Source organism: Astatotilapia calliptera, chromosome 3 (genome assembly GCF_964374335.1).
Source record: "Astatotilapia calliptera chromosome 3, fAstCal68.1, whole genome shotgun sequence".
In the NCBI taxonomy this organism is placed as follows: domain Eukaryota; kingdom Metazoa; phylum Chordata; class Actinopteri; order Cichliformes; family Cichlidae; genus Astatotilapia; species Astatotilapia calliptera.
The window spans coordinates 75,307,072-75,330,777 of record NC_137424.1 but is presented as its reverse complement, the minus strand read 5'-3'; the positions used below and the strand labels follow the sequence as shown (position 1 = coordinate 75,330,777).

Below are 23,706 nucleotides of genomic sequence, written 5' to 3'. Positions count from 1 at the left end.
GCGGATCCGAAGATCGACAATCCACAAATTAGGCATACTGGTAGGCCGCTCTCGTCAGAAGTAAATGCAAACAAATCTGCCCAGACAACATTAAATCTTCTTCAGATATTTTTCTTATCTTACATTTCTCCATAATTTACCTACTTGGGGTTGAAAGTCTCAATAAATGCATTGCATTTTGGCGGGTATATACATATATATATACCGGCTTCCGCGAGTGTGACTTCCGCGAGTTATTTTGATTAAATTGTAATATTATGATGAAAAATAATTAAAAAAATAATTTTATTTTTATATTTCAAGATCATGATAATCTCTGTAATCATGTGAGCCAATGTGTGGACCGACTGCACAAGCAGCCATGAAAATGAGTCTAGCCTCTCCTATTTTCACAGCTCGTCTGACTGTGAGTCCCAGCAGCTCTCAGCTGTTTGAATTAGACTTTGTATCTCTGAGTTGTCAGGACGATGACAGCTCTGCTGGATGGACTCTGAGGAGAAACATAAGCAATAAAGTGATGATTCAATGTGGAAAGAACTTTGGAAGATGGTCTGGATCTACCTGTACGATAAGCTACATGTACACATGGGACAGTGGAGTTTACTGGTGTGAGTCCAGAGAGGGTCCCATCAGTAACATGGTTAACCTGACAGTCACTGGTAAGCTGAGTGTGTGGAGTTAGTGTTGATGAAGCTGTGTGTAAATGGATGAAATGCTGTAGTTTGTCTCTGTGTTGAGGTGGATCAGTGATCCTGCAGAGTCCTGTCCTCCCTGTGATGGAGGGAGATGACGTCACTCTGCTCTGTAAAACAAAGACCACTCCCTCCAACCTCCCAGCTGCTTTCTATAAAGATGGCTCCCTCATCAGGAAGCAGCCTACAGGTCACATGACCATCCAGCATGTTTCCAGGTCTGATGAAGGCCTCTACAAGTGTGACATCAGCGGTCATGGAGAGTCTCCATCCAGCTGGATCACTGTCACAGGTGAGGAGCTTCACACTCATTTCATGTCTTATTTCAGCCACAAGTTTACCTGAATAGATGGGATTCTATCTGCAGGTAGACCTGCGACTACAGCCCCGCCCACATCAGCACCTTCACCTTCTACCTCACGCCCCCTGCATTTTGACTTCACACTGCTTCGCTACCTGCTGGTGTTCTGTCCATATTTAATCTCCACTCTTCTTGTTGCATCTTTACATCGACAGAGAGCCACAGGTAACACTGACTCATTCACTGATCAATTATTAAACAATCAATAATCAATGAACTGATGACAGATATCTGTCTATAACTACAACTGTTAACATTTTATAGACTGCATCTGTGTTTCTTTTCTGATTTGCTGACTGCAGGGAACAATCCACCCACCAGTGATCATCCGAGCTCTTGAGGTCGACGGATTGGATGAAGAGGATGTCATCAAAGAGCACTGATTGTAAATTTTATCTAAGATTTTGAGGCTCATTCAAAAACAAAGCCTGTGTACAAATCTGTGTTTAAGCCAGGTGTTCAAATAAATTATGAAATAGGAAAAAAAAAAGATTCTAACCCAGAAAATAATGTAATTTAAGTTAAAAACATAAAATAGTAACTGGAAAGGTTCAAGGATTTATCACTTCAAAACACTATTCATCTTGAAGTACTTATGTAAAGACCCGACAAAATGAGCAGCATAGACTGAGTCTTAGGCTACGTCCACACGTACCTGGGTATTTTTGAAAACGCAGCTTTTTCTATGCGTTTGCACCTTTCGTCCACACGTAAACGGCGTTTTTGGTCACTGAAAACTGAGATTTCTAAAAACTCCGGCCAGGGTGGATATTTTCGAAAACTCTGTTTTTGCTATAAAGCGTGGACGAGAAAAACGGAGAAAATGCAGCGTTAAAGGTGTGCGCCTTTTTTGACATCACGTTATTGTTTCGGTGAAATGAATTTCTACAATACTGTTAATTCTACTCTCTGCAGTGTTTAAATGCTTACATACACACAGTTACTGTCCCTCCACACATACGACTGGGTTCTGCTTCTATTCCCCAGCTTTGTTTACTATTTCCCGCCGAGGCTTCTAGACTTCTGATTGGCCAACATTTCTACACGGTGAGGAATATATCGCCACCTGTTGCTTTGGCATGTTCATAGCAGCATTTTCCTTCATTTCTGCATTCACGTGTGGATGGGATTATTTTTTAAAATGTCCGTTTTCAAAAATACCCGTGGACGTAGCCTTAATCTTAACATACCTAGAGTTGTAAACAGAAGTTCATATGCACTCTTCATGGGTAATTTTGAGCTTTTAATAATTTCTTTGACTTATTCATTTTACAGAGTGGAATGATTGAACAAAATACATGTTTAATGACTTGAAAATGAATGGTGAAAAATTGTCAGCACTCATTGGACTGACCAATACTACGTACAGTCCAAGGACTCAGTGATGACAGTAAAGATCTCAGAAGGAAAATTTTAAATTTAAAGAAGTTAGGAAAATCTCTTGGAGAGAGAGAAATGGAGCCACATTCCAAGCTCACCTGCTCTGACACGTTATTTGGATGTGTAATCATGTTTGCCAAGGCCTGGAAAAAAACCCAAACTTTGAGCCTTAGTTGAGAGGAAAAAAGCTAGGCCACAGTCAAGTGAGTTTTACACCACCAAGGGTGCTGACCAAGAAAGAAGCGCCTGATCAAACACATTCAAACTGGACAGAAATGTGCAAAAACAGAACAACAAAGCACAGAACTAGTCCTTCATTTGTAATAAAATGGCATGAGTGGTATTCAGCTAGCATTTAAAAAGGTCCAGTTAGAGAAAATTTCTTGAAGTAAAGGACCAAATGATTATAATGTCTAATTAAAGGAGTAAATACTCTTATGGGTCTGCTTGGTCTCTACACTGCACTAAACAATAAGAGGAAACAGAGCCATTCTGAATCCTTCAAAATAAAAACGTTAAAGAAGCATAGAGGCTGGTGCAGATGCTGGATGGACAACTACTGAGTATTAAGGACACTTTAAGGAAAAAAACAGTATTATTGATCAAATCATTCTGATAATCATTTGATCAGTCAGATACATTTGATTATTTTCAAATTGATGTTTCCTGGGTCATTATTTTAATTCGCTGCGGGATGAGACAACATGGTGATATTTACAGGTGGGTAGAGTTGAAATTTTTCATATATATATTACTGTCCGGAGAGTAATGATTCTAACAAATACATACAGTTAATTTATTAATTTTAATTAGTTTATTAATGTTTAGGAAATAAAACCATCCCTATCTTTATTGATTAAATCGATTCAGGTCATTTTTAGATCTCGAGATAAACACGTGTATTTCAATGAACAGAAGCCCCGCCCTCGGCGTCTCTTGCCATGGCAGCGTGTCAACAGCGCTCCATGGAGAAGGCGAAACCTGAACCGGGGCTGTTTTTCCGCGTTTCTCCGTGACTTGGACACAGCTACCCGCCTGCAGATGATGGGACGGCCCAGGTACTTCACTCCCTCGGAGGTGGCGGCTCACAACACGGCGGAGGACCTGTGGGTGTCGTTTCTGGGCAAAGTGTACGACCTGAGCCCGCTGATGAGCCAGTACAAAGGTGAGCCGCAGCAGGTAGATTACTGCGTCACCAGTTGAAGACAGGGCAGGCTGAAAAGCACAAAGTGCCTCTGTGAGAAGTCAGAGTCAGTGAGAGTGATTCCTGTTTTTGACTCTTTAGTTACACAACAGGAAAACGAGTTTCCGGAAGTGTCTGTTCCTGCTGCTAATCCACACAGCGAGTAACCAGAAGGAGTTGCACTGTGTGTGAGAGACTTGTGTGTCCGACATGAAGACTCGCAGAGTACAAAGACACAAAATGACAACTAAGGGAAAAAATAAATAAAAAATAATCCCTGAAAACGTGGATCACAGTTTTCCCACTCAGTTCATTGATTTAATCCATAGACTGTATGCAAAAGATGGTGCTTGCTGCATATTGGGTTTTTTCTTCTTCTTCTTCTTCTTCTTCTTCTTATTATTATTATTATTATTATTATTATTATTATTATTATTATTATTATTATTATTATTATTATTATTATTATGATGGAGCTCGTGGATGAAATGACACGAGGACCTCAAGTCATTTACTGCAAGAGGCTGCCCTCTGGTGGTCATTTCAGGCATTTCTGCACTGAAGTGTCAAAGACCGATTTTAAAAAAAAAGTGTTTTTGCTTGTAATATTTTAAAGACACAACTAATGATTGACTGTAACATCTAAAGATGAACTAGATCAGCTACTGTTTAAATTATGTGTATAAATACATAAATTAGATTAGATGAAAAAGCCGAAGGTGGGTAAATGACCCAAATAGTTTGAAAGAGAATATTTAAACCGCTTGGATGAATTAACTTTGTGTGGAAGTTAATCTTAATATTTCAAGGCATCCTGTTTCCTCTAATAACTGATCGGACAGTTTTACTCTGAAAAAATTACACTTTTAAGCATTTTGATGCATTCCTATAACTAAAGGTGGAATTTTAGTTTGAAAATCAGAGATTTCATAGCATCCTGTTACCATCCCCTATCTAATACACTTTTATTTTGAAAATGATGAATTCTTTTAACTAACTCTAGGTTTTATTTTGAAAATGTGAGATTTCATAACATTCATTACTTTACCTCACCTAACATTACCTTCCAATTACTAATTGGACACTTTTATTTTGAAAACAAAGACACTTTAAAATAATCTTTCCTTAAAGTTGACTCGCTGCTGGAGCCTCAAGTGGACATTAGAGGAACTGCAGTTTTTGTTCCATCAACACTGGCTTCATGCTTTAGACTCTATGATCAGCTTGTTTTGTTGCTGTTTGAAAGCCTTTGTAATGTTAATTTGAAAGAGTATAAGTAAACATCTGTGTAGTATTTCCTCCTACAGCTTTCTTAAAATGTAAGTGGGTTAAAATCAGACACCACTGTGGGAGTTCTCAGGTGGAGAGTATTAAGAAAGATGGTGTTTATGAGGGTAACATGTGTTTCTGTCTGCAGGTGATGTTCTGCTGTTGCCCATCATGGAGTTTGCAGGGAAGGACATCAGCAGCTGGTTTGACCCCAAAACTGAAGACGTGAGTGCCGATCAAACTTACGTGGACTGGTGTTAGACTGTGCAGAGCTTTTCTACTGTAGCACAGACCCAAGAGTTCATTTTTACTACTTAAGCTACATTTATGTCTTAGATTTTACTTCATCTTTCAACTTTAGGCACTTTCGCACTGCTTGTATGGATGCTTCTGGGACCGTTCAGGGGATCAGTGTCTTGCTGAAGGGCATTACAGCATGCTGGAATCAAACATCCTCCTGAGCCACAGTCACACTCAGTCATCTCCTACACCTGTCATTAAGGGCAGCTTGAGTAATAGTCGTGCATTCCTAATCCTGCTGAAGAGTGTTTTCACCTGAATGTACTCGCCTGTTACTGAGTTCTGATTTGGAGAAAATTGAGATACTGTTGTTTAATCTTCTCTACAGGAAGCTTCACTTGAGGTTTAAGCCCAAGTCACACAGGCCTCGAGCCTCAGTCAGCCCAAATCCTTCCAACCTCGAGCAACTTTCAGGAAAAAAAACACTTTTTCCTAGAGACCTGTGGTTTCCATGGGAGTGCAGACTGCTCTCTAGGCTTGTGTGAGTGGTCAGAATCAGTTTCCAGGTCACATAATTTTCTCGTATAGAAAATATAGAGAAATAAAAATTCTTATCACAGTTCAGCTAAAGATAATCAGACAACATTTTCTGTTGCTTTGTACTTGGACAGTTAAAGTAAACACACTTCACTGTTTTCTCCAGCAGGTTTTGCTTTTACTTCATGAGGATATTTCAGTTCTCTGATCTGGAGTCTGTGGGCAGTGGCCCGCCTCAGACCTGAAACCTGAAACAGCATCTGGTGGTTTTATGCTCCTGTGCTGTCAATGTAAAAAGATAGTAAATTAATTTCCCACCTGTCCTCAGATCCTGAAGTACGTGGACCCTCTGACCTGCTGTGTGGCATACTACACCCCCAGGGGGCGTTTCCTGCACATCCCCCCCAACGGTCCGCGCTCCGACTGGGACAGCGACATCGGACAGCCGTGGTGGAGAGATAGCCGATACGAGGTGGGGCTGCTGTCCGCTAAAACCAGGTGGATGCGAATCATCAACACGCTGACGTCACAGGAGCAGCGGATGGAGGTGAGCACATCACCTCAGCCAGATGCACTTTGGGTAACTGCGCCTTCATGATGTGGTTAACGGTCACAAAGACGTTTAGCTACAAACACAGTGTGTGTCCTGATGCCCTCAGGTGTGCTCAGAGGAGACTCTGAACGAGATCCTGCAGCGCTACCTACGATACAACTCTCATGCCCGCAGCTACACCTGGAAATACAACGGCACCGTCCTGGACATGAACAAGACGCTGAGTGAGAACAATGTCCCAGACAATGACCTCGAGCTCGAACAGCTGCGTCTGGACCGAGACGCATTCACCCCCGCCATCCTCCTCCACTACAATGATGACCTGACCGAGGGCTGACCTCTGACCCTGAACTGTGGACTAGAACATAACAGTTATTTTATTAAAGCTGTGCTAACAGGTGCCTTTTCTAACTGTCGTTTGATGAAAGTTTTCACCAAAGAGAGACCTTAAATTCTCTTTAAAGGCCAATCTGAGCTGCACATTAGCACAGATGGACTCCCGCAAAGTCACTGGAGACTCAGTTAGGGTTAGCTGAGGCCCCTGATGGCTAACTGAGCTAAGCAGTTGGCAAATTTTGTGCATCAAGAGGCTGATCCAGAGCCAAACTCTGTTTGGTCTATCTGTCTATATGTTGTTTCCTTGCATTTAACTTAATTTTACATCTTCTTTTACATCTATCAGTTCAGCCCCTCACATCTTTAAACATCTTTAAATATGACGAGATGAATATGAAGAGAAAATGTTGGCCACCCCTGGTTTAAACCTAATTCATTTGCAATTCCTTCAGTGTCCACTCCAGTGAGTCAGGCCCCATAGACTCCCGTGTTAAAATATTCAAGTCTTCAGGTGAAATTAACATGTTTACAACCTTTACAAATAATAGATTTCAGGTAGAATGAGATATATATTAATAACATATAACGTACTACAACTAAAGGCTTAAAAAAGTGGAAGTTAACGTCAGTAAAACACATGTATAGATGTACAACAAGCCTGTAAAAGTCAGACCTGAAGCTTTTTAGCCTCTAGTTGGCGTATCTCTGGATGGCATAACCATCTGAGAACACTGTGAGTAACAAAACCCAGAATGGGGTGTCACAGAGTGTTTTCTTACAAGTCATGGAGTTCCACAGGGCTCTGTTATAGGTCCTTTACTTTTGTTCAGATTTAAATTATAATCTAAATTCACCTGTTTAAATTGTATTAACACTTAAAGTTTCCATTAATGGTAGTGTGGCCTTTTTGCTGCTGTTGGAACATTATGTTTAATGCAAACATGTGACTAAAATTGTACTTGAGACCATCCCCTAAAACCTGGTGAATGTTAATGTGATTATGAATTAATGTCATAGAAAAACGGATCCAGATGGTTTTCCACAGTTTAAGGTGTTTCAATTAAACCATTTAAGGTTTAGATGAACACTGTGTCCCGAGCAGCTCTTGTTTTATATCGAGCTTTGTGTTTATGGTTATCTTGTGTTAAAGTTTAAGACCACATGTCTGTGTTTGTTTGTGATCTTGCATTTACACATAGTTTGAATTTGTGAACACTGTGGTGGATTTTAGGGAAGTTCAGACTGAGGAATGCTTCCCTCCCTGGGAGAAAATGTTTCTGAACAAAAGGGAAATTCTGAGGCTCATTTTACAGAAAATACTAAAATAGGATGTGAGACCAGGAGCTAAATCCTCAAAAATAATTATGATGCGCTTAATAAAACGGGTACTTGCACATAGTTTCTTACTTGGTGGGTGGGAGGGAGGAGGTGATGTAAACTTTTATCTGATGCTTTCCAGCTGATTCTTCACAGGCAGAGCCGAGGTGAGGAGCACTTTATTCTTTCTCCATTATTAGTTTGAATTAGTGTTGATATTTAAGTGAGTTTGGTAGAAAGAACAACTTGATTTTGTTGAGATTAGCATAGGTGTATTTATATACTGAATATCTACATAAATCCAGCTACAGGTGTATTCCTTTAAACTACTTTGATCCAATTTATATTTAATACGTTTAAAATAACTTTACGGTTTAACTTGAAAGTAATAAAGGGAGGCATCACCGGGTAGTTTTTGAGACTTTTGTTCGTCTCTCCAAAGGTACTGTAACTTGACTGACTCTATTTTAACCACAGTAAGAGGTGAGCAGAATGGAGGAATCATATTATGAGAATTACTGGGACCAGACGACGCTCTCTCTCACAGGTATCCGTTTCATTTAAGTTGGGAATGTCTTGGTTGTAGCGTGCACCTGTAATAACTGAGCGTCTGTCAAGCAGACAGTCCAGCACCCTCATCTGCATCCAGGTTCAGACGGTGGCTGTTTCCTGGTCTGATCGTCGTGGTCCTGCTGATTCTGATCATAGTGATGGGAAGTACCAGTAAGTGCGTGTATACACACACACACACACACACACACACACACACACACACACACACACACACACACATTCTAGTTTAGGTTAAATGTGGTGACCACTGTTACTTCTTCAAGTTAGTAACTGAGTTACAAGATTCTAAAAGTAATTAATTACTTGAAAAGTAACTATTGCGTTACTTTAAAAAAACGTTTAACCCTCTGGGGTCCAGGGTATAATTGGCCATTTTTAACTACTTTTGATGTTCCCTCCACATTTCACCTTTAAACTATTTACTTTGCCTTGTTTGGTGTCATTCTTTTCAGCACAAACTCACGTGTCTGAATTTACAGTTATGTTTTCATTTTGACATACTGTATTAACACAATTGGTCTAAAATCAGACAAAAAACACAAGATCAAAGTAGAAAAGGTTATATTTTTTACTGTAACAACCACAAACATGTTTAATGATCATATTTCACAACTTTAAATGCAAATATAAATTGTCAATTTTAAAATCCTATGCACAAGTTTGCAAACAAAGTTATTTACATCCATTTACCTTTTACCTTGATTTTTTAAAATAACCATTTCAAACTATTTACAGATCAGCTGTTCTTCAATAAGATGCCACACAAATTATTTGTGCCACTCCAAAAACATAATTTCTGTCCACTATAAAGGAAACATCACAGCCTGATACCTGCAGGTCTGACAGCAGCAGGTGTATCACTCCTGTTTCTACCTGGAGACAGCAGTCGCCTTATTGTTCTGACACAAACACAAAACTATCCACAACACCACACACTAACTACACAAGACAACACATTAACTACAGACTCCAAACACGCTAAACATCACAAATCTCTCACATCTCAAAACTCTCTCTCTCTCTTTCTGCTGTCTCTCTCTCTCTCGCCGTCACTCCTAAAACTTCCTGTTTTTTTTGTTGTTTTTATTTTATTTTTTGCTCATAAGCAGAGAGTGCTTGCTAGCACTTTCCTTAGACAGTAAACGTGTGATTATTGACTTGTTGCATCACACGAGAGTGCTACAATGACTCTGGTTTTACGTGGCCTATCAACACAATTTACAAACTGGTATAAATCACCTTGTTGCTTTGTCTTTAAGTGGTCATGTGATTGTCTTACCACGACTACTTTATTCTTCCTCAGTCAAACAGCAGCACTCATGCGATTGTTTTGCCCCCTTAGCTCCAGGTGTTGTGCTAGACAGTGATCGTGATTACCGTCCGCGGGAGCGCGCAGCTGCTTAAAGCTGTAGCGTCCAGATTACTTACAGCCACTTCTGTGCAACTGATATAAGATGCGGTAAGCTGAGCACAGCTTCAACCGTCTGTTTGTTGAAAAATAGTAACGAACGGCGTTTCCTTGTTAGTAACTCTAATTCCGTTGTAACGATAGAAATAGTAATTAGTTAGATTGCTCGTTACTGAAAAAAAAACACCATTAGTAACGCTGTTACTTGTAACGCCGTTATTCCCATCACTGAACACTACCAATATTATAAGTAAGCTCTGCGTTTTCAGTCTGCCTTTTAAAATAGAAATAGAATAGAGTAGTCTTTTGTCCTTTTTATTGTACAACTAAATTCTGGGTGTCCCACATCAACTGTGTTGGAATAAAATATAATACGGCAAGGCTGGGATGGTCAATTTGGTAAAGTAAATCCATTGGGCATCTTTCTTTGCCTTTAGACAATAATTCTGGTAGCAAAAGAGCCAAACGGGACAGGAAAAAAAAAAAAAAAAAAAGGAATAAAATATAAATAGTAGAAAAACACAAAAAGGTGCACAGTAGTTGGAAGCACTGTGCCACTGCATATGTGCGTACATGCCACCATCTTGAGCCGTTCATGTCTAGGTCTGCATTTGGGGTCCAAATCCACATGCTAAATCCCACCTCTACATCCATAAACATCCTTCGAGGTCTTTCTCTTTTCCTATATGTCCAATATATCAATGATCCCTCCACTGCACACTCTCAACCATCTCAGCTTTCCACTTCATATGCATTCTTTATAGTCTCTAGTGAAATAAAAACGTACAAACTTTTTCTTGTATGTGCAAAATGATTATTAGAATCAGCACGAGCCGAGTACGTTAGTAGCAAAATCACTGTGACTGCAAAGATGGTTTACAGAATTTTCTTGTAATTGAAAATAATTTTTGATCCTTCAACATGACAAAGAGAAAAACAAATGATAACTAAACTCTAATCACACAGTAGATATTTACATGACATCATCTTGAAATTAAATTATTAAATGAATAGAAAGATAAAAGTCATTTGATTTACAGTTTTTGTTATATTGAATCTTCATTATGTAATAGAGCCAGTTTTTAAAATCAGCTTTTTATTTTATCATCTCTAGTTTTGTTTCATTTTGTTCTTTTAATGATTTTTCTTTACTGAAAATTTTTTGTTTTGTCTTATTTTGTTGAGCAAATTTCTTTATTACACTATTTTATTGTATTATAGAGTGCTTAGTTTGCTATACTAGAAGAATTTCCTCTTTTTGGGGGATGTGTACAGTTGACCTTGTCCATCTCTTTTTTCAGACAGGAAGATGTCAAATCGTCTGGGGACTTTGGAGCAGAGAGTTTCCAACCTCAGTAAGATCGTCCAATCACTGAACGCCTCACTGCATCACACTCAAGGTAGCACACCTGTTAGTTAACGTCTTTTTGGAGAACACTCAAAAAACCAAAAAACAAAACAAAAACAGGACACAGTTTCAGCACATTACTCTGCTACACTTAAAATCTGAATGTGGTTATCTTACATAGATTTTATACGTCAAACTTAAAGGTGTTTAGATCCACAGCATAACTAGTTATTGTCCCAGTTCTGGGTCATTTTGACCCAGCATTTTCAGTTTCTTGTGTTTTGGTATTCTTCTTCTTCTGTGTTATGATTTATGTTCTGATTCTTTAGTTGTGCTGTTTTGATTATTATTATTATTCTAGGTTTCAGTTTGGTCCTGGTTATGAGTTTAGTTTTTAGGTTTTGTGTCAAGTCTGTGTCTCGATGTGATTTGTTTTCTGTTATACTTTGAAGGTCCATGTCTTATGTCAGTGTCCATTTTACTTCCCCCTGTCGCGTTAGCCCTAATTTCTCCCAGCTGTGTCTCCCTCCTGTTTCCTATTCCCTGATTACTCCACTGTGTATTTAAGCCCTGTGTTTGCCTTTGCCCTCTGTCGTGTCGTTAATGTTTGCTACCCTCAGTATGCTGTGTGTTTGTCTTCTACTTCTGTTTAGTTGCTCAGTTCCAGTGTTTCAGTTCCTATGTTCAGAGTTTTGTTTTGGTTTTTTGGACGTTTTGTCCATGTGGAGTTTTTTCTGAGCAACAAAGCTGTGCTTTAGGTTTAACCTGCCGGTTCTGAGTCCTGCTCTTGGGTCCACTTCTCCGGCCTGCCTGCCACACAGCCTATCATGACAGTTACAGCTATCTGGTACAGGTGGACAATGTAACACTAGATAACACTAGATATTGAAACATATTTAAATTAAAAATGACACATTTATATTAAAACACAATTCACCAATAAATCCCCGTGTGTCCCAGACTCCCGTGCCGTGTCTTCATCCAGTGTCAGTGCTCTGTGCATGTGCTCCTTAGTGTTCGTGTAACCTGTGCTTGCTGCCCTCTCGTCCCGCAATTCTCCTGAGAAAATAACAGAAGGAGCCGTAAATACACTACACTGCGACAAACTCACACTCACTGACTTCCAGCTGGGAAACTAACAGGAAGTCTCACAAAACGATCCAGCATCAGAGAGAGCTCCACCACACTGCTAAGTAGCTCCCTCGAAGAGGCTCGATCATCTGCAGGTTTGTGTGAACATCTTCCTCAGGTGTGGCCAGCCACCTGGCAGGGCACACCCACCAGGCCTAATGGTGCCCGTAAACCAGCCTACCAGATGCACCCACACCCATATACACACCCACACACACATACCTGCAATCAGGGAAACCAGTGACAGCCATACCATACATCAAATATACTTATAACAAGTAATATAAGTCCAAAACTGCAGAGGACACCTGGGTCATCAGACCCAGGTCCCTGACACTAAAATATTTATCTCATAAGGGGTTTATGCAGACTTACACTAACAATGTGAAAGTCTAAACCAAACCTCATCGTTTTAAGTGTTCCAGTTGCTAAACATGCTAACATGCTAAGTCTCCTTGTTTCTAGAAACGGCTAAACAAGTTCAGCAGCTCCAGTATGCTGTTGAGAACAACAAGGACCAGCTTAACTCAGGTTTGTCTGCCCCCCTGTAGATTATACTGCTGGTGATGACTCCAAACATCATGTTTAACCTGTGTTTGTGCTGTGTGTTCAGTGTCAGAGGCGCCGAAACAGCTGTCGGTCATCGACTCTCTGAGCAAGAGCATCGCTGCCATCAAATGTTCCCACGAACACGTCACCAACAACAGTGTGTATACCATATTTATATTAGGAAAATACACATCTGCAGACTGACGCTCACACCTGTGTACCTGTTTCTCTCTGTCAGGTTCAACTGCAGGTGGTTGTTGTCCTATGGGTTGGACTGTGTTTGAGTCCAGCTGTTACTTCTTCAGCGGTGATTCTCGGTCCTGGAACGAGTCCAGAGACTGGTGTGAAACACAACAAGCCCACCTGGTCATTCTGCGCAACGACAAGGAGTGGGTAAGACCTGCCACACTATTCACATGATTCAGCATGAAATGTACGAGTCTTTATTTGAATGGTAACGTTTCCTAGTTTGTAAAAATGTGTCTGGTTAACAGCATCTCAACAATTCAGACAGCAGAGACTTCAGAGCCTCAGAGGTGTCAGTGGACAATGTCATGGGCATGGCACACTTTTTAAAACATAATTTAACTCTTTCACCCATAAAGACAACATTTTATTTATCTTTTTTGTGAGCAGGCCTGAAGTAGAACAGAAACACTTAGAAAAGAGCTTCAAAATGACTCATAGATAAAGAGTCGAGGTTTAAGATGTACTGTCTGACATTTTCTGGATTTAAGAAAAGATTTGAAAACTTTATGTGCACACAGTCAAAAGCATCTTTAACTAAGCAAGTAAGTTTTTATTTAAAATGGAAGGCTGAGAAAAGTCAAAGTCACATGAGGACGTTGTACCAAGGCTAATGTTAACAAATCCACTGCTTAAATGCTGCCCTCTAGAGGTAAAAGTGGAATTTACACAAAGGACCTTCAAGTTATGAATATCCTGCATTTTATTTTATTTTTTTAGTAGTTTGCAGACAAGAAAATAAGAAAAAATTACTTTATACTTCTCTCTGTCCAGGACTTTGTGACCCGCAGGAGCATGCCTCACTTTTACTGGATTGGTTTGTCTGACTGGAGGACTGGGCGCTGGGAGTGGGTGAACCAGACGCCGTACACAGTGGAGCCCAGGTCTTAAAAAAAAAACAAAACAAACAGATGTGACCTCTCTTCTGTCTTGCATTAATGATATGGAAAGAATCAAAATCAAACAATTCCAGATGAAAGAGGATGAAAATCATAAAGCCATACTGGCATCATACTAGCCAAACCAGCCATTCCAAACTTTTTAAAAATTATTTTCCATTTTTCTTTAACTTATTTTTTTCCATTTACTATTTTTCTGTACTGTGCTTTGTGACTGCAAGTCTGTGAGTCTGCAAGTCTTCCTTACTTATTTACTTACTTTCCTTTTTTCATGTTTCATCCTGCTTTTTATTGACTTTAATTCCCCAAATGTTTGGGCCATACTCAAAGACACATCATGCCTTTTATTAGTATTTTTTTTTTTCAAATAGGTTTTTCGGAAATTACAAAAACATGCACACATGTCCACAGATTGCCCTTAAAGAGACTGACTCGACTGAAAAAGAAAGTGATCCAGAGTTGGCGGGAATTTTATATCCGGTTTCCAGCTGCAAATCCCTCCTGTCAGACACTGTAGAAACAAAATTAGCATGTTAGCAGAAGCAGCATTTTCCCTGTGGCTTTACTCAGTGTTAGCACAGCTTTTAGTGCAGAAATGAGCCATGCCAGCTTTGACAAAAGCTGCTGTAACCCTGGAGATGAGAATAGGACAATTATGCTCACTTCTGCATAGAATTTGCTCACAAACACAAGTAATGTATGTGTGTTTTTCCAGGCGGTGGAAACCCGGGCAGCCGGACAACCTGACTGGGCACGGAGATGAAGACTGCGCTCACCTTTATGATGATGGACTCCTGAACGACGTGCAATGCTCCATCAAGATGCAGTTCATCTGTCAGAAACCTACCGTGAATGCCTGAACACACCTGCTTCCCTGGCTTTGCCCACATCTGCTCTCAGATTACACCACAAAAACTTATAATATAATGAAGATATCCCACTTTCTGGACTTACTGCTCTACAGGGGGCGCTCTCCAGCAGGTCCAGAGTTAATGAGGCTATATGGAGCTGTAGAAGAAAATTGTAAAATTGTAGAAAATTTCCCAAGGTGTTTACTTTAAAGACTGAATAGAACATGGACTAAAACTGAGACTGTGGAAAAACAATAGTGAGAGAGACCTGTAATTGCAACACATGAGCTCTTTAATGAGCGTCCTGATGCCCTCAGGTGTGCTCAGAGGAGAATCTGAGGAGATCTTCCAACATTACCTGCACTACAACTCTGACGCCCAACGCTACATCTGGAAATACAACAACAACAGCACTGTCGGGACATGAAGATGCTGAATGAGAACTGCGCTCCAGTGAGATCTGCTCAGCCCCGCTGTCCGCCTCCCTCTTAAATGACAATCTCACTGAGGGCTGACCTCTGACTTCTTGAATGTTGGACTTTCACTTGGTCATGGAGTTGGGTTTTGTTTTAGCTACATACTAATGAGGAACTTTTTATTCAAAAAACCTACGATTTGAATGAATACAATTATGTATAAAGAGGTTAATGTTAGCCAAACCCTACCCCTAACTCTAAATGGGGTCCTTGTGACCAAGCATATGCTAGAACATGACATATTTTTTTATTTTTTTTTTGCTATTTCTAATCATCTGTGGCTGCACATTTGCTTTTCTTGTTAGTTTGCTTTAATCCTTTTGGTCATCATGCTGTATTGTGCACATGTGGGTAAAACACACATCAAGGGCTGGACTAGGCCATGTAACATCTCAGTAAGGTGTTTCATCAGTGCCAAATAATTAGCAAGATCTAATAATATTTTAACAGTATTTTCACTGTAACCTTTAACCATGCTTCGAGTCAATTAACCATGATGTGGTAATTTTGTAAACTTATCTAAGTCTGTGGTCCTGAAGTAGAAATGCTGTCCACTCCAACCTAGGGGACGAACCTAGTGGACATTAAAGGAGGACATCCTTATCCACAGACTCTCACATTCAAATGTCCAAGTTCAAAGCAGAAATAAAAAATGTTACAGCCTGATTACAAAAAATAGTTTTGGTCTCTATATCTACACCCCTGCTTTATAGCAACAAAACTTTTTTAAAGCATCTGAATAAAGCCGTGTCAGTGTCAGATATTAGGATGGTATAATTGTCACACAGATTGCATACAGTTTTTGTAGGTTTTGGTTGATTTTGGGGAAGTATCAACTGAAAAGTGGCGCTTTGGCAGGGAATGGCTGCCTGTTTCTCATTAAAAAGGAAGTTTTGAAAGCAACTTCTGTAAAACTTGGGCTGATTCACTTTAAAATCTAGCGAATAGGATGATAAACACGAAGCTAAGACCCCCAAAATGTTGTGACATACCCGTAAAAATGATGAGTGAGTGTTTTCACACAGCTAGTTGCATGAAGGGCAGGAAGAGGAGGAAATATCAATCTTTATGTCTGAGAATCCCTGCTACTTCAGAGGCAGAACAAAGGTGAGAAACTCTTTCATTATTAATTTGTTTGTAACAGTGTGAATTGGGTTTGATTTTTGAATCAGTTTAGTAATTTTAAACACAGCTTTGTATATTTATTGAAAATATACATAAATGCAGTTAGAGTTTACATTTAAACTGCTGTGGTTTGATTCTTTTCAACATAAAGATTCAAATCTATAACAGGTTAAATTAAAATGCAGAACTGATTCTTTATACTTTGCTTCCAAGCAGCAAGACTTTAAGATGGTCTTGAGCAGAAGTTCTCCAGGCTTTCTTAAGGTCTTTTTTTTTCCCCATTGGCTGCTTTTTCACCCATTGTCAGTCCAGTTCCTTAATATTTTCAGCATAGACCGCATTTACCGATGGGGACATAAAGAACTTTCATCTTTGGGCACATTTTCAGGCTCAACAAATGTTGCTGACCTCTATAATTAGAACAAGAGTCTAATGAACCTAGTTTGAGGTTAGGATAGGGGAGCATACGAGACGTGTACCCTGTAACTCAGACTATTTCAGGAAAAGCAGGTCCGGGGGAGGTTGAGGTCAGGAGACCTCCAGCAAGAGAAGGGTCTTCAGCATACTCATATATGATATCAAAGGTGAAACAACAGCAGGTATAAATGTAAATGTGGAGTGGATGTGTCTTTGTCACATGGGAACAATAAGACCCACTCATGAATAAATATCTCAAACCATCGAACTATCCTTTTGATTGTCTCCTTCCACAACTACATCACCGTCATTATAGAACGAACCAATTTTAAAACTGTATCTTTAGGCGCTTTGTTACTAGCAGCCTGCTGCAGAAACACACCATTAGTTCCCATTTTTGTGGCTCAATCTATGAAAATTATCTGATATAATACAGTTTGACAGGAATCAAGTATTTTTGCACCAACAAGATGATTCCCAAATAACTATTACCTGAAAATTTTGATTTAAGAAAATCAGAAAACTGGCTGGAAAAAGAAGTGGCAGGTCTAAAAAACAACAAAAAACTGTGCTGCAGATAAACAGTATCTGAAAATCAAATCATTGAGAAAGATGAAAAAATGAAACACTTCATTTTTCAGCATGGCAACGATCCCAAGCTCACTGTTAATGCAATAGGATTAGAATAGCTATTTTTTTGAGAATCTTTTTGAGCAGATTTCTTTGCTTTTTTAAATTTCTTATTTAACCAGACTAGGTGGCCGCGATGTCTGACGTACCTTATGAGAATAATTGGGACAACACTGCCCTCTGGACCAAAGGTATCTGTTTGAGCTTGAGTAGGCAACTTATTTGATTTTAGGATTTTAAGATCTACTTGTGAAGCAGTAACTATGTCTGTCTCTGTCTGTCAGATTCTCCACCGCACTTCGTCTCACCGATGTCCAGGTTCAAACGCTGGTTATTTCCTGGTCTGACTGCTGTGATCCTGTTGATTCTGATCATAGTGCTTGGAGTTACCAGTGAGTATATAACAGACACATAAACAGAGATTTCTTTATGACTAACTTTACTCCACTGACCTTTTTGTGATTATGCTGATCTGCTTTGTAAGGCTGTCACTTTTATTCCATTACAGGCTATGCTCACTGTTTTAGTTACTATAACACAAGCTTAGCTAAATATTATTTTTATTTGCTGTCGTTTTGTGTGTTCAGACACGAAGACATCGAAATATCTGTGGTCTGTGGATCAGAGAGTTTCCAACATGAGTGACATCATCCAGTCATTTAACACCTCACTGCATCAAGCTCAAGGTAAAATGCCTGTTAGTCAATGTCTTTGTCACACATAGTATTAGAAAACTAAATGTGGTTAGTTCATATGTAAAGACTTTATAAGTCAGACTTTCCAAGTTAACAGATTTGCGGATTTGCAGTGTAACCCACAACATCCAGAATTTTATGGCTCCCTAAAGACAAGACCTACTTCAGGTCTTTCCAGTCATTTGGGATAACTCGGTCTGACCAGCAGCATTCATCTAATCCAAGTCACCAGAACGTAGTGATCACTTGACAGTGCTGCTTTTCTCTCTGAGAGTCTAAGACACAAGATCAGAATATATGACAACAAAGTTAATTACTGACCCTTAGCCTAAGGCGCTCAAACACCATATGCACTTATGAGCCACCTTGAACATGATGTTTGTGATGCCTGGTACAGAAGTGAAATAACAAAACACCAGTCTGGTTCAAATCAGACTGGGTAGTGCTTGCAATCTACAGGTGTCTACTATGTCACCCACATGAGCTTTTAAAGGCACCACAGCGATTTATGTAGTCCCCAACAAGGACTGTAGGATTCGATCAAAAATTAACCAAGAAGGTTTGGTGTTCTCAACTGCTGCACAAGTGCGCACATTCAAAAGGATTACCCTCTGTGAGCTAAATGTTCATAGAGGTGACTTTTACTTTCTGGGATTGTGATTCCACAATCCTTCCTTTAGAAAGAAGTGAGGCCAAGGTCTAGTGATGGTGAGATGAAGCCTCGTGATGAACTGAAGCTTTCCATCCAACAGGTCGACTGTCCAATATGGTTCCAAGTATTGTGATGATTCATTTGCTCTACTGCGCCATCAAGTGGACGATTCAAGTGAAACAGGCTCTGTGATTATAATGATGTGATGTGTAAACCTCTAAACTAAATAAATAAATTGTTTTCATAGTTATTTATCCCGAATATTGTCTCAGTCTGATACAAAAGAGAAAGTGGAAACTATCAGGACAGAATTTTTAACTGTGTAATCATGCTTATCTACATCTGGATAACGACACAAACTAGTGTGTGGCGCTTCACTTTTTAATAAACTAAAAGACAGAAGTCAGATTAATAATCAAAACTCCCCCGAGATTACCCGACACATGCTTCGAAGCTTCGGCACACAGGCCACATCACTACCAATGTCACTCCACCTTCTTAACAAGGTCAGGTTTCTTCCTTACGACTGTAGTGATGTTCCAGATACAAAAAAGTCTGTAATTCTGAGGGTCAGCAGGCCAATTGGTCTTCGCTAAGGCAAACCCCATCGAGGTCTAACCCCCCAAAGCTACCAGTTCCCTTGAGGCCCCGGTTAGCCAGTGCTGTCTCAGTACTAGGTGCTTTTAAATAGCTGCCTTTCACCTATTCCATTTCATATTAAGACAATTTGGTTTTCCCATAGCCCTTCTGTTCCTTAACAACATCTTATCTGAAGGATTTTTGAGATATTCTAAATTAATCAGTGAACTAGCCACAGTGTCAAATATGCTAACATGCTAAATCTTTTTCTTTCTAGAAACAGCTAAACAAGTTCAGCAGCTACAGTTTACTGTTGAGAACAACAAGGACCGGCTTACCTCAGGTCTGTTTGCCCTGCTGTAGATTTTACTGCTGGTGATGACTCTAAACATCATGTTTAACTTCTGTTTGTGCTGTGTGATCAGTGTCGGAGGCCATGAAGCAGCTGGCACTCATCGACACACTCACCAAGAATATTGCAGCCATCAAATGTTCCCTTGAACACATCATCAACAACAGTGCGTTTACCATATTTTACCATTTTACACATCTGCAGACTGAATTTCACATCCGTGGTAACTGTTTCTCTCTGTCAGGTTCAACTACAGGTGGTTGTTGTCCTGTGGGTTGGACTGTGTTTGAGTCCACCTGTTACTTCTTCAGCAGTGATTCTCAGTCCTGGACTGGGTCCAGAGACTGGTGTGAAACACAACAAGCCCACCTGGTCATTCTGCGTAACGACAAGGAGTGGGTAAGACCTGCCCACACCCGTCACATAATCTACTATGAAACACTTTTTGCAATATTGTGCAATATTGTATTGTACCACAAGATGGAGTAGTGAGTCAATGTAATTTTTATTTAAACAGCTTAGTCATTAAATACAAATTCTTATTTGCAAACATATTCTGGGAAAAGGCCTCCTGTTGAATATTTATCTCTGTCTTAGCAGAGACAAATATTCAAAAGAGCAGGAACACATCTCACAACAAATTGAGACACATACACACAAACAATACTTTTTGCCGTCATTGTCTCTTTATCCAGGACTTTGTGACCCGTAATACAATCCCTCAATTGTACTGGATCGGTTTGTCTGACTCCAGAACTGGGAGGTGGGAGTGGGTGAACCAGACACCATACAGGATTGAGCGCAGGTCTGTTTCAGTAACAAAAAATATAACTTCTCTGTTATTTTCTCCTGTCATGCTGCTTTAACTGTGTACGGCCACTTAATATCAATTAACTCGAGACACAAGGATGAAAATGACTATTTCTTGCATTTATAAAATATTCTCTAACCTGCAATTTAAAACTCAAGGTCCAATTAAAAATCTGAGAACTTTCTGTTACATTTTCTCCTGTTTACCTGTGTTCCCCTTGATGAATGTGCATTTTCAGGCGATGGAAACCTGGGCAGCCTGACAGCTGGACTGGGCACGGTCTTGGAGGGGATGAAGACTGTGCTCACCTTCACAGTGATGGACGCCTGAATGACCACCACTGCTCCGCCAGGTTCCGCTTCATCTGTCAGAAACACAGCCTGAACATTTGAACACATTCGTTTGCCTGGCTCCGCCCACAAACTGCTCTCCAACTACTGTTGATTACAAAGAAAATTTCATAGTGGGGCGCTGTTGAGCTTGGCCAGAATGAATGGGACTCTAAGGAGTCCATGATTTACAGGTTGTGTTTTTGTTGTAGTAAAATACCTTTCTGTGAGTATTAGGGACATCACACCAACAGGTCCAGTTTATCCCAGATCACGAAGCCTAACCCTTTGTGCTCTTTAGCTTCACCTACCACCATTCAAACTGAACAGGCTTACTGTGTGCATGTTTTAGATAGTACACAAGAGTCACTGTGATGTCACACATTGATTATAGACTCACTATGTTGGGTTTTCGGTGCCAGAAACAATAAGCAGACTGGGTGAAGTGTTAAGTTATCAGTTGTCTGCATCTCACACAACTGAAACATAAAAATTGTACTACAGTTGTACAAACAATGCTACAATGTAAACCTAAATAAAAAGTATCCTTCCATCCATCCATTTTCTTCCACTTGTTCTTGTCAGGGTCGTGGGGTGGCTGGAGCCTAGCACAGGGCGAGAGGCCGGGTACACCCTGGACAGGTCACCAGTCCATCGCAGGCCTAATACAAAGAGACAGACAACAATTCACACTCATATTCACACTTAAGGGAAATTTAGGATCACTGATTAACCTAACCCCACTAACTGCATGTCTTTGGACTGTTGGTGGAAACAGGAGTACCTGGAGGGGTGATCAATAATTGAGCTCTGTGGAACTCCACAACCTGTGAGAGAACACTCTGTGATGTCCCGGCGTTTTCGGTGGAAGAAACACATCACGATGAACACAATCAATTTACTAGATCTTCCTTGCGAGGATGATTCAGACTTGCATCAAGAAATTCTATGTTTTTTCTTTAGGATTTCTCGAGTTTTGGCTTCTAATTTCATTTTGTTGATTTCTTTTGTTGGGTTTCTGATGTTCTTAGGTTAACTCAGTCTTTTTTTTGTCCATTGCCTTTGACCTCTTGTCTCTGGTCACTTCCTTTTTCAACGTTATTCTCTGATGCGTCTTGTTCTAGATGCACTTTGCTTTTTGTTTCGCTCTTTGCAATTATATGCCCTGCTCTCATTGTCTCAACCTTTGATTGCTCTTGCATGTGCTCTGTCCCCTCCACCATCTGATTCCTCACGTAAACTTTAGTTTACTTAAAGAAAAAAAAACTTGCCTTCTTTGTTTTTGTAAAATTGTTTGTCAATATTTTTTTCAGCTTGCATGCTTTTTATGTTGGATGACCCGAGTCTCCTGACAACTTTTAGTTTACATTTTCAATTGAAATAAAGTTGCTTTTACACCCAGAGTACTCCCTCTGTTTGGGTCATCTCTCCTGAATTATACTGAAACTTTCAGTGACTCCGATACAGTGAAGCTTTTAGTTCACTTGTCCCAATAATATTTTATTCATTTATTGGTTTCACAAGGCAAAACATATCTACTTACAGTGAGCATATGATAAATCTGATGTAGTCCATGCAATGACACAACCAATCCTAACAGCTGCAGGTGTCTAAAAGGGAGTTTTTCCTTCCCACTGTCACCAAGTGCTTGCTCAAATGAGGTCGTCTGATTTTGGGGTTTTTCTCTATATTATTGTAGTGTCCTTATGATATAAAGTGCTTTGAGGTTGTTGTTTATTTTTCCAGTAATTTAAAATAGGCACACCAAGCTCAGCAAATGGAAGTTCCTATCTATATCAGATATTATGGTGTCATCATTTTGCATAGCAACAGCATAGTAATGGCTGAAATTTTGTACTGCTGTTTTGCAGTCATGCACTTATAAAACTTCATAAAAGCATCATCTCATAGTTCTACCCACAAGTTACAGCCACAAAATGTTGAATTAACACTTTCATGCATGAATTATGAAAACCTCAATCAGGATCTTTTTTTCTTAGGCATTTTATTCATCTTTAGGGATGAAAAGATGAATAAAAATACTTCAGAAAAAATCATGGGTGAGGGTTAAATAACAAAAATTACAATGAAACACACTATACATTCAGTGACACGTCAGTGTCCAATATAGTAGTTTATGTGCAAGTAGACCATCAACACTGACACAAATACAAGAAAACAGCCTTTGAATAACTGCCCACTGTAGTGACCACTATGTGTGAAAGGGTTAAATATGATACAAAATGACCCCATTACACTGCCTGGCAAACACCTAGCAACAAGCTAAAATGGATCAGTTTCAGCATTTATTTATTTACAACACCTTATAAAAACGTGTCTTTGAAATTTTAAAGCAAACAGTACTTCAACATGGGCATGTCCCAGGGAAGCAAAAATATTAAAACCTGTTATTAAATCTTTCGTTTTTGATCCCAACCTTTTCCAAGGCTATTTGGTGGGAAAAGGTTTGCAAATTCACCACATCTGTCATGCCAGATGTTTAATTACCTCTTGTTTATCACAACTGTAACTCCAAAAAGCAGGGAAAGGGAAATGTGCATATCAGTGTGACTATCAATGTTTTGTACATTAGTTATTAGCCCTGATAGAACAGGATTTTCCCTGTAAAGGGTGATTTTTAAAAAGTGCACAATCAGAGTTCACTCTGAGATGAAGGCATTTGTCAGGCTGCTGAGTCAGCTGACAGTTTCCTACCAGCATAGATGGATTATCTATGAGCAACACTTTTGTTTGACTTTTGAAAAAA

General features: G+C 39.7%; 4 protein-coding genes and 1 long non-coding RNA gene across 6 annotated transcripts; 4 read left to right on the top strand and 1 right to left on the bottom strand.

Annotated features, from left to right (window-relative positions):
• The first annotated feature begins 430 nt into the window (after window positions 1-430).
• LOC145425850 (cell adhesion molecule CEACAM20-like) lies at window positions 431-1,543 on the top strand. The gene is made up of 4 exons (XM_080299256.1): window positions 431-659; window positions 739-984; window positions 1,060-1,218; window positions 1,356-1,543. The coding sequence occupies exons 1-4, from the start codon at window positions 518-520 to the stop codon at window positions 1,391-1,393; spliced, it is 585 nt and encodes a 194-aa protein (XP_080155382.1). The 5' UTR covers window positions 431-517; the 3' UTR covers window positions 1,394-1,543.
• Window positions 1,544-3,344: 1,801 nt separating this feature from the next.
• Window positions 3,345-7,636, top strand: cyb5d1 (cytochrome b5 domain containing 1). Its single transcript, XM_026163570.2, has 4 exons — window positions 3,345-3,598; window positions 5,034-5,110; window positions 5,991-6,209; window positions 6,322-7,636. Exons 1-4 carry the CDS (start codon window positions 3,475-3,477, stop codon window positions 6,550-6,552), a joined length of 651 nt encoding a protein of 216 aa, XP_026019355.2. The 5' UTR covers window positions 3,345-3,474; the 3' UTR covers window positions 6,553-7,636.
• A 222-nt stretch (window positions 7,637-7,858) lies between these two features.
• On the top strand, window positions 7,859-16,025 carry LOC113019743 (C-type lectin domain family 10 member A-like). Its single transcript, XM_080299255.1, has 8 exons — window positions 7,859-8,415; window positions 8,490-8,591; window positions 11,151-11,249; window positions 12,794-12,859; window positions 12,942-13,034; window positions 13,116-13,270; window positions 13,898-14,007; window positions 14,738-16,025. The coding sequence occupies exons 1-8, from the start codon at window positions 8,361-8,363 to the stop codon at window positions 14,880-14,882; spliced, it is 825 nt and encodes a 274-aa protein (XP_080155381.1). The 5' UTR covers window positions 7,859-8,360; the 3' UTR covers window positions 14,883-16,025.
• A 280-nt stretch (window positions 16,026-16,305) lies between these two features.
• Window positions 16,306-21,496, top strand: LOC113019737 (C-type lectin domain family 10 member A-like). Of its 2 annotated transcripts, none has more exons than XM_026163558.2 (9): window positions 16,306-16,456; window positions 17,644-17,712; window positions 17,806-17,913; window positions 18,109-18,207; window positions 19,725-19,790; window positions 19,873-19,965; window positions 20,044-20,198; window positions 20,495-20,604; window positions 20,849-21,496. In XM_026163558.2, the coding sequence occupies exons 2-9, from the start codon at window positions 17,658-17,660 to the stop codon at window positions 21,000-21,002; spliced, it is 840 nt and encodes a 279-aa protein (XP_026019343.2). In that variant the 5' UTR covers window positions 16,306-16,456; window positions 17,644-17,657; the 3' UTR covers window positions 21,003-21,496. The 2 variants fall into 2 exon arrangements, with proteins under 2 accessions (XP_026019343.2, XP_026019342.2); XM_026163557.2 differs by having other exon boundaries at window positions 16,367-16,456; window positions 17,649-17,712.
• Window positions 20,281-20,959, bottom strand: LOC145425853 (uncharacterized). Its single transcript, XR_013906613.1, has 2 exons — window positions 20,817-20,959; window positions 20,281-20,606 (listed from the first exon to the last, which is right to left on the bottom strand). It is a non-coding gene; the product is annotated as an uncharacterized LOC145425853 (long non-coding RNA).
• Window positions 21,497-23,706: the final 2,210 nt, after the last annotated feature.

Coding starts and splice junctions, on each gene's coding strand:
- cyb5d1 (XM_026163570.2), top strand. CDS start 3,475: ATGATGGGACGGCCCAGGTACTTCACTCCCTCGGAGGTGGCGGCTCAC. Junction 5,111..5,990: donor TTGACCCCAAAACTGAAGAC/GTGAGTGCCGAT, acceptor ACCTGTCCTCAG/ATCCTGAAGTACGTGGACCC. Junction 6,210..6,321: donor CACAGGAGCAGCGGATGGAG/GTGAGCACATCA, acceptor TGATGCCCTCAG/GTGTGCTCAGAGGAGACTCT.
- LOC113019743 (XM_080299255.1), top strand. CDS start 8,361: ATGGAGGAATCATATTATGAGAATTACTGGGACCAGACGACGCTCTCT. Junction 8,592..11,150: donor CATAGTGATGGGAAGTACCA/GTAAGTGCGTGT, acceptor CTCTTTTTTCAG/ACAGGAAGATGTCAAATCGT. Junction 13,271..13,897: donor TGCGCAACGACAAGGAGTGG/GTAAGACCTGCC, acceptor CTCTCTGTCCAG/GACTTTGTGACCCGCAGGAG.
- LOC145425850 (XM_080299256.1), top strand. CDS start 518: ATGATTCAATGTGGAAAGAACTTTGGAAGATGGTCTGGATCTACCTGT. Junction 660..738: donor GGTTAACCTGACAGTCACTG/GTAAGCTGAGTG, acceptor CTCTGTGTTGAG/GTGGATCAGTGATCCTGCAG. Junction 1,219..1,355: donor ACATCGACAGAGAGCCACAG/GTAACACTGACT, acceptor TGCTGACTGCAG/GGAACAATCCACCCACCAGT.
- LOC113019737 (XM_026163557.2), top strand. CDS start 16,418: ATGTCTGAGAATCCCTGCTACTTCAGAGGCAGAACAAAG. Junction 18,208..19,724: donor CTCACTGCATCAAGCTCAAG/GTAAAATGCCTG, acceptor TTTTCTTTCTAG/AAACAGCTAAACAAGTTCAG. Junction 20,605..20,848: donor CCATACAGGATTGAGCGCAG/GTCTGTTTCAGT, acceptor GTGCATTTTCAG/GCGATGGAAACCTGGGCAGC.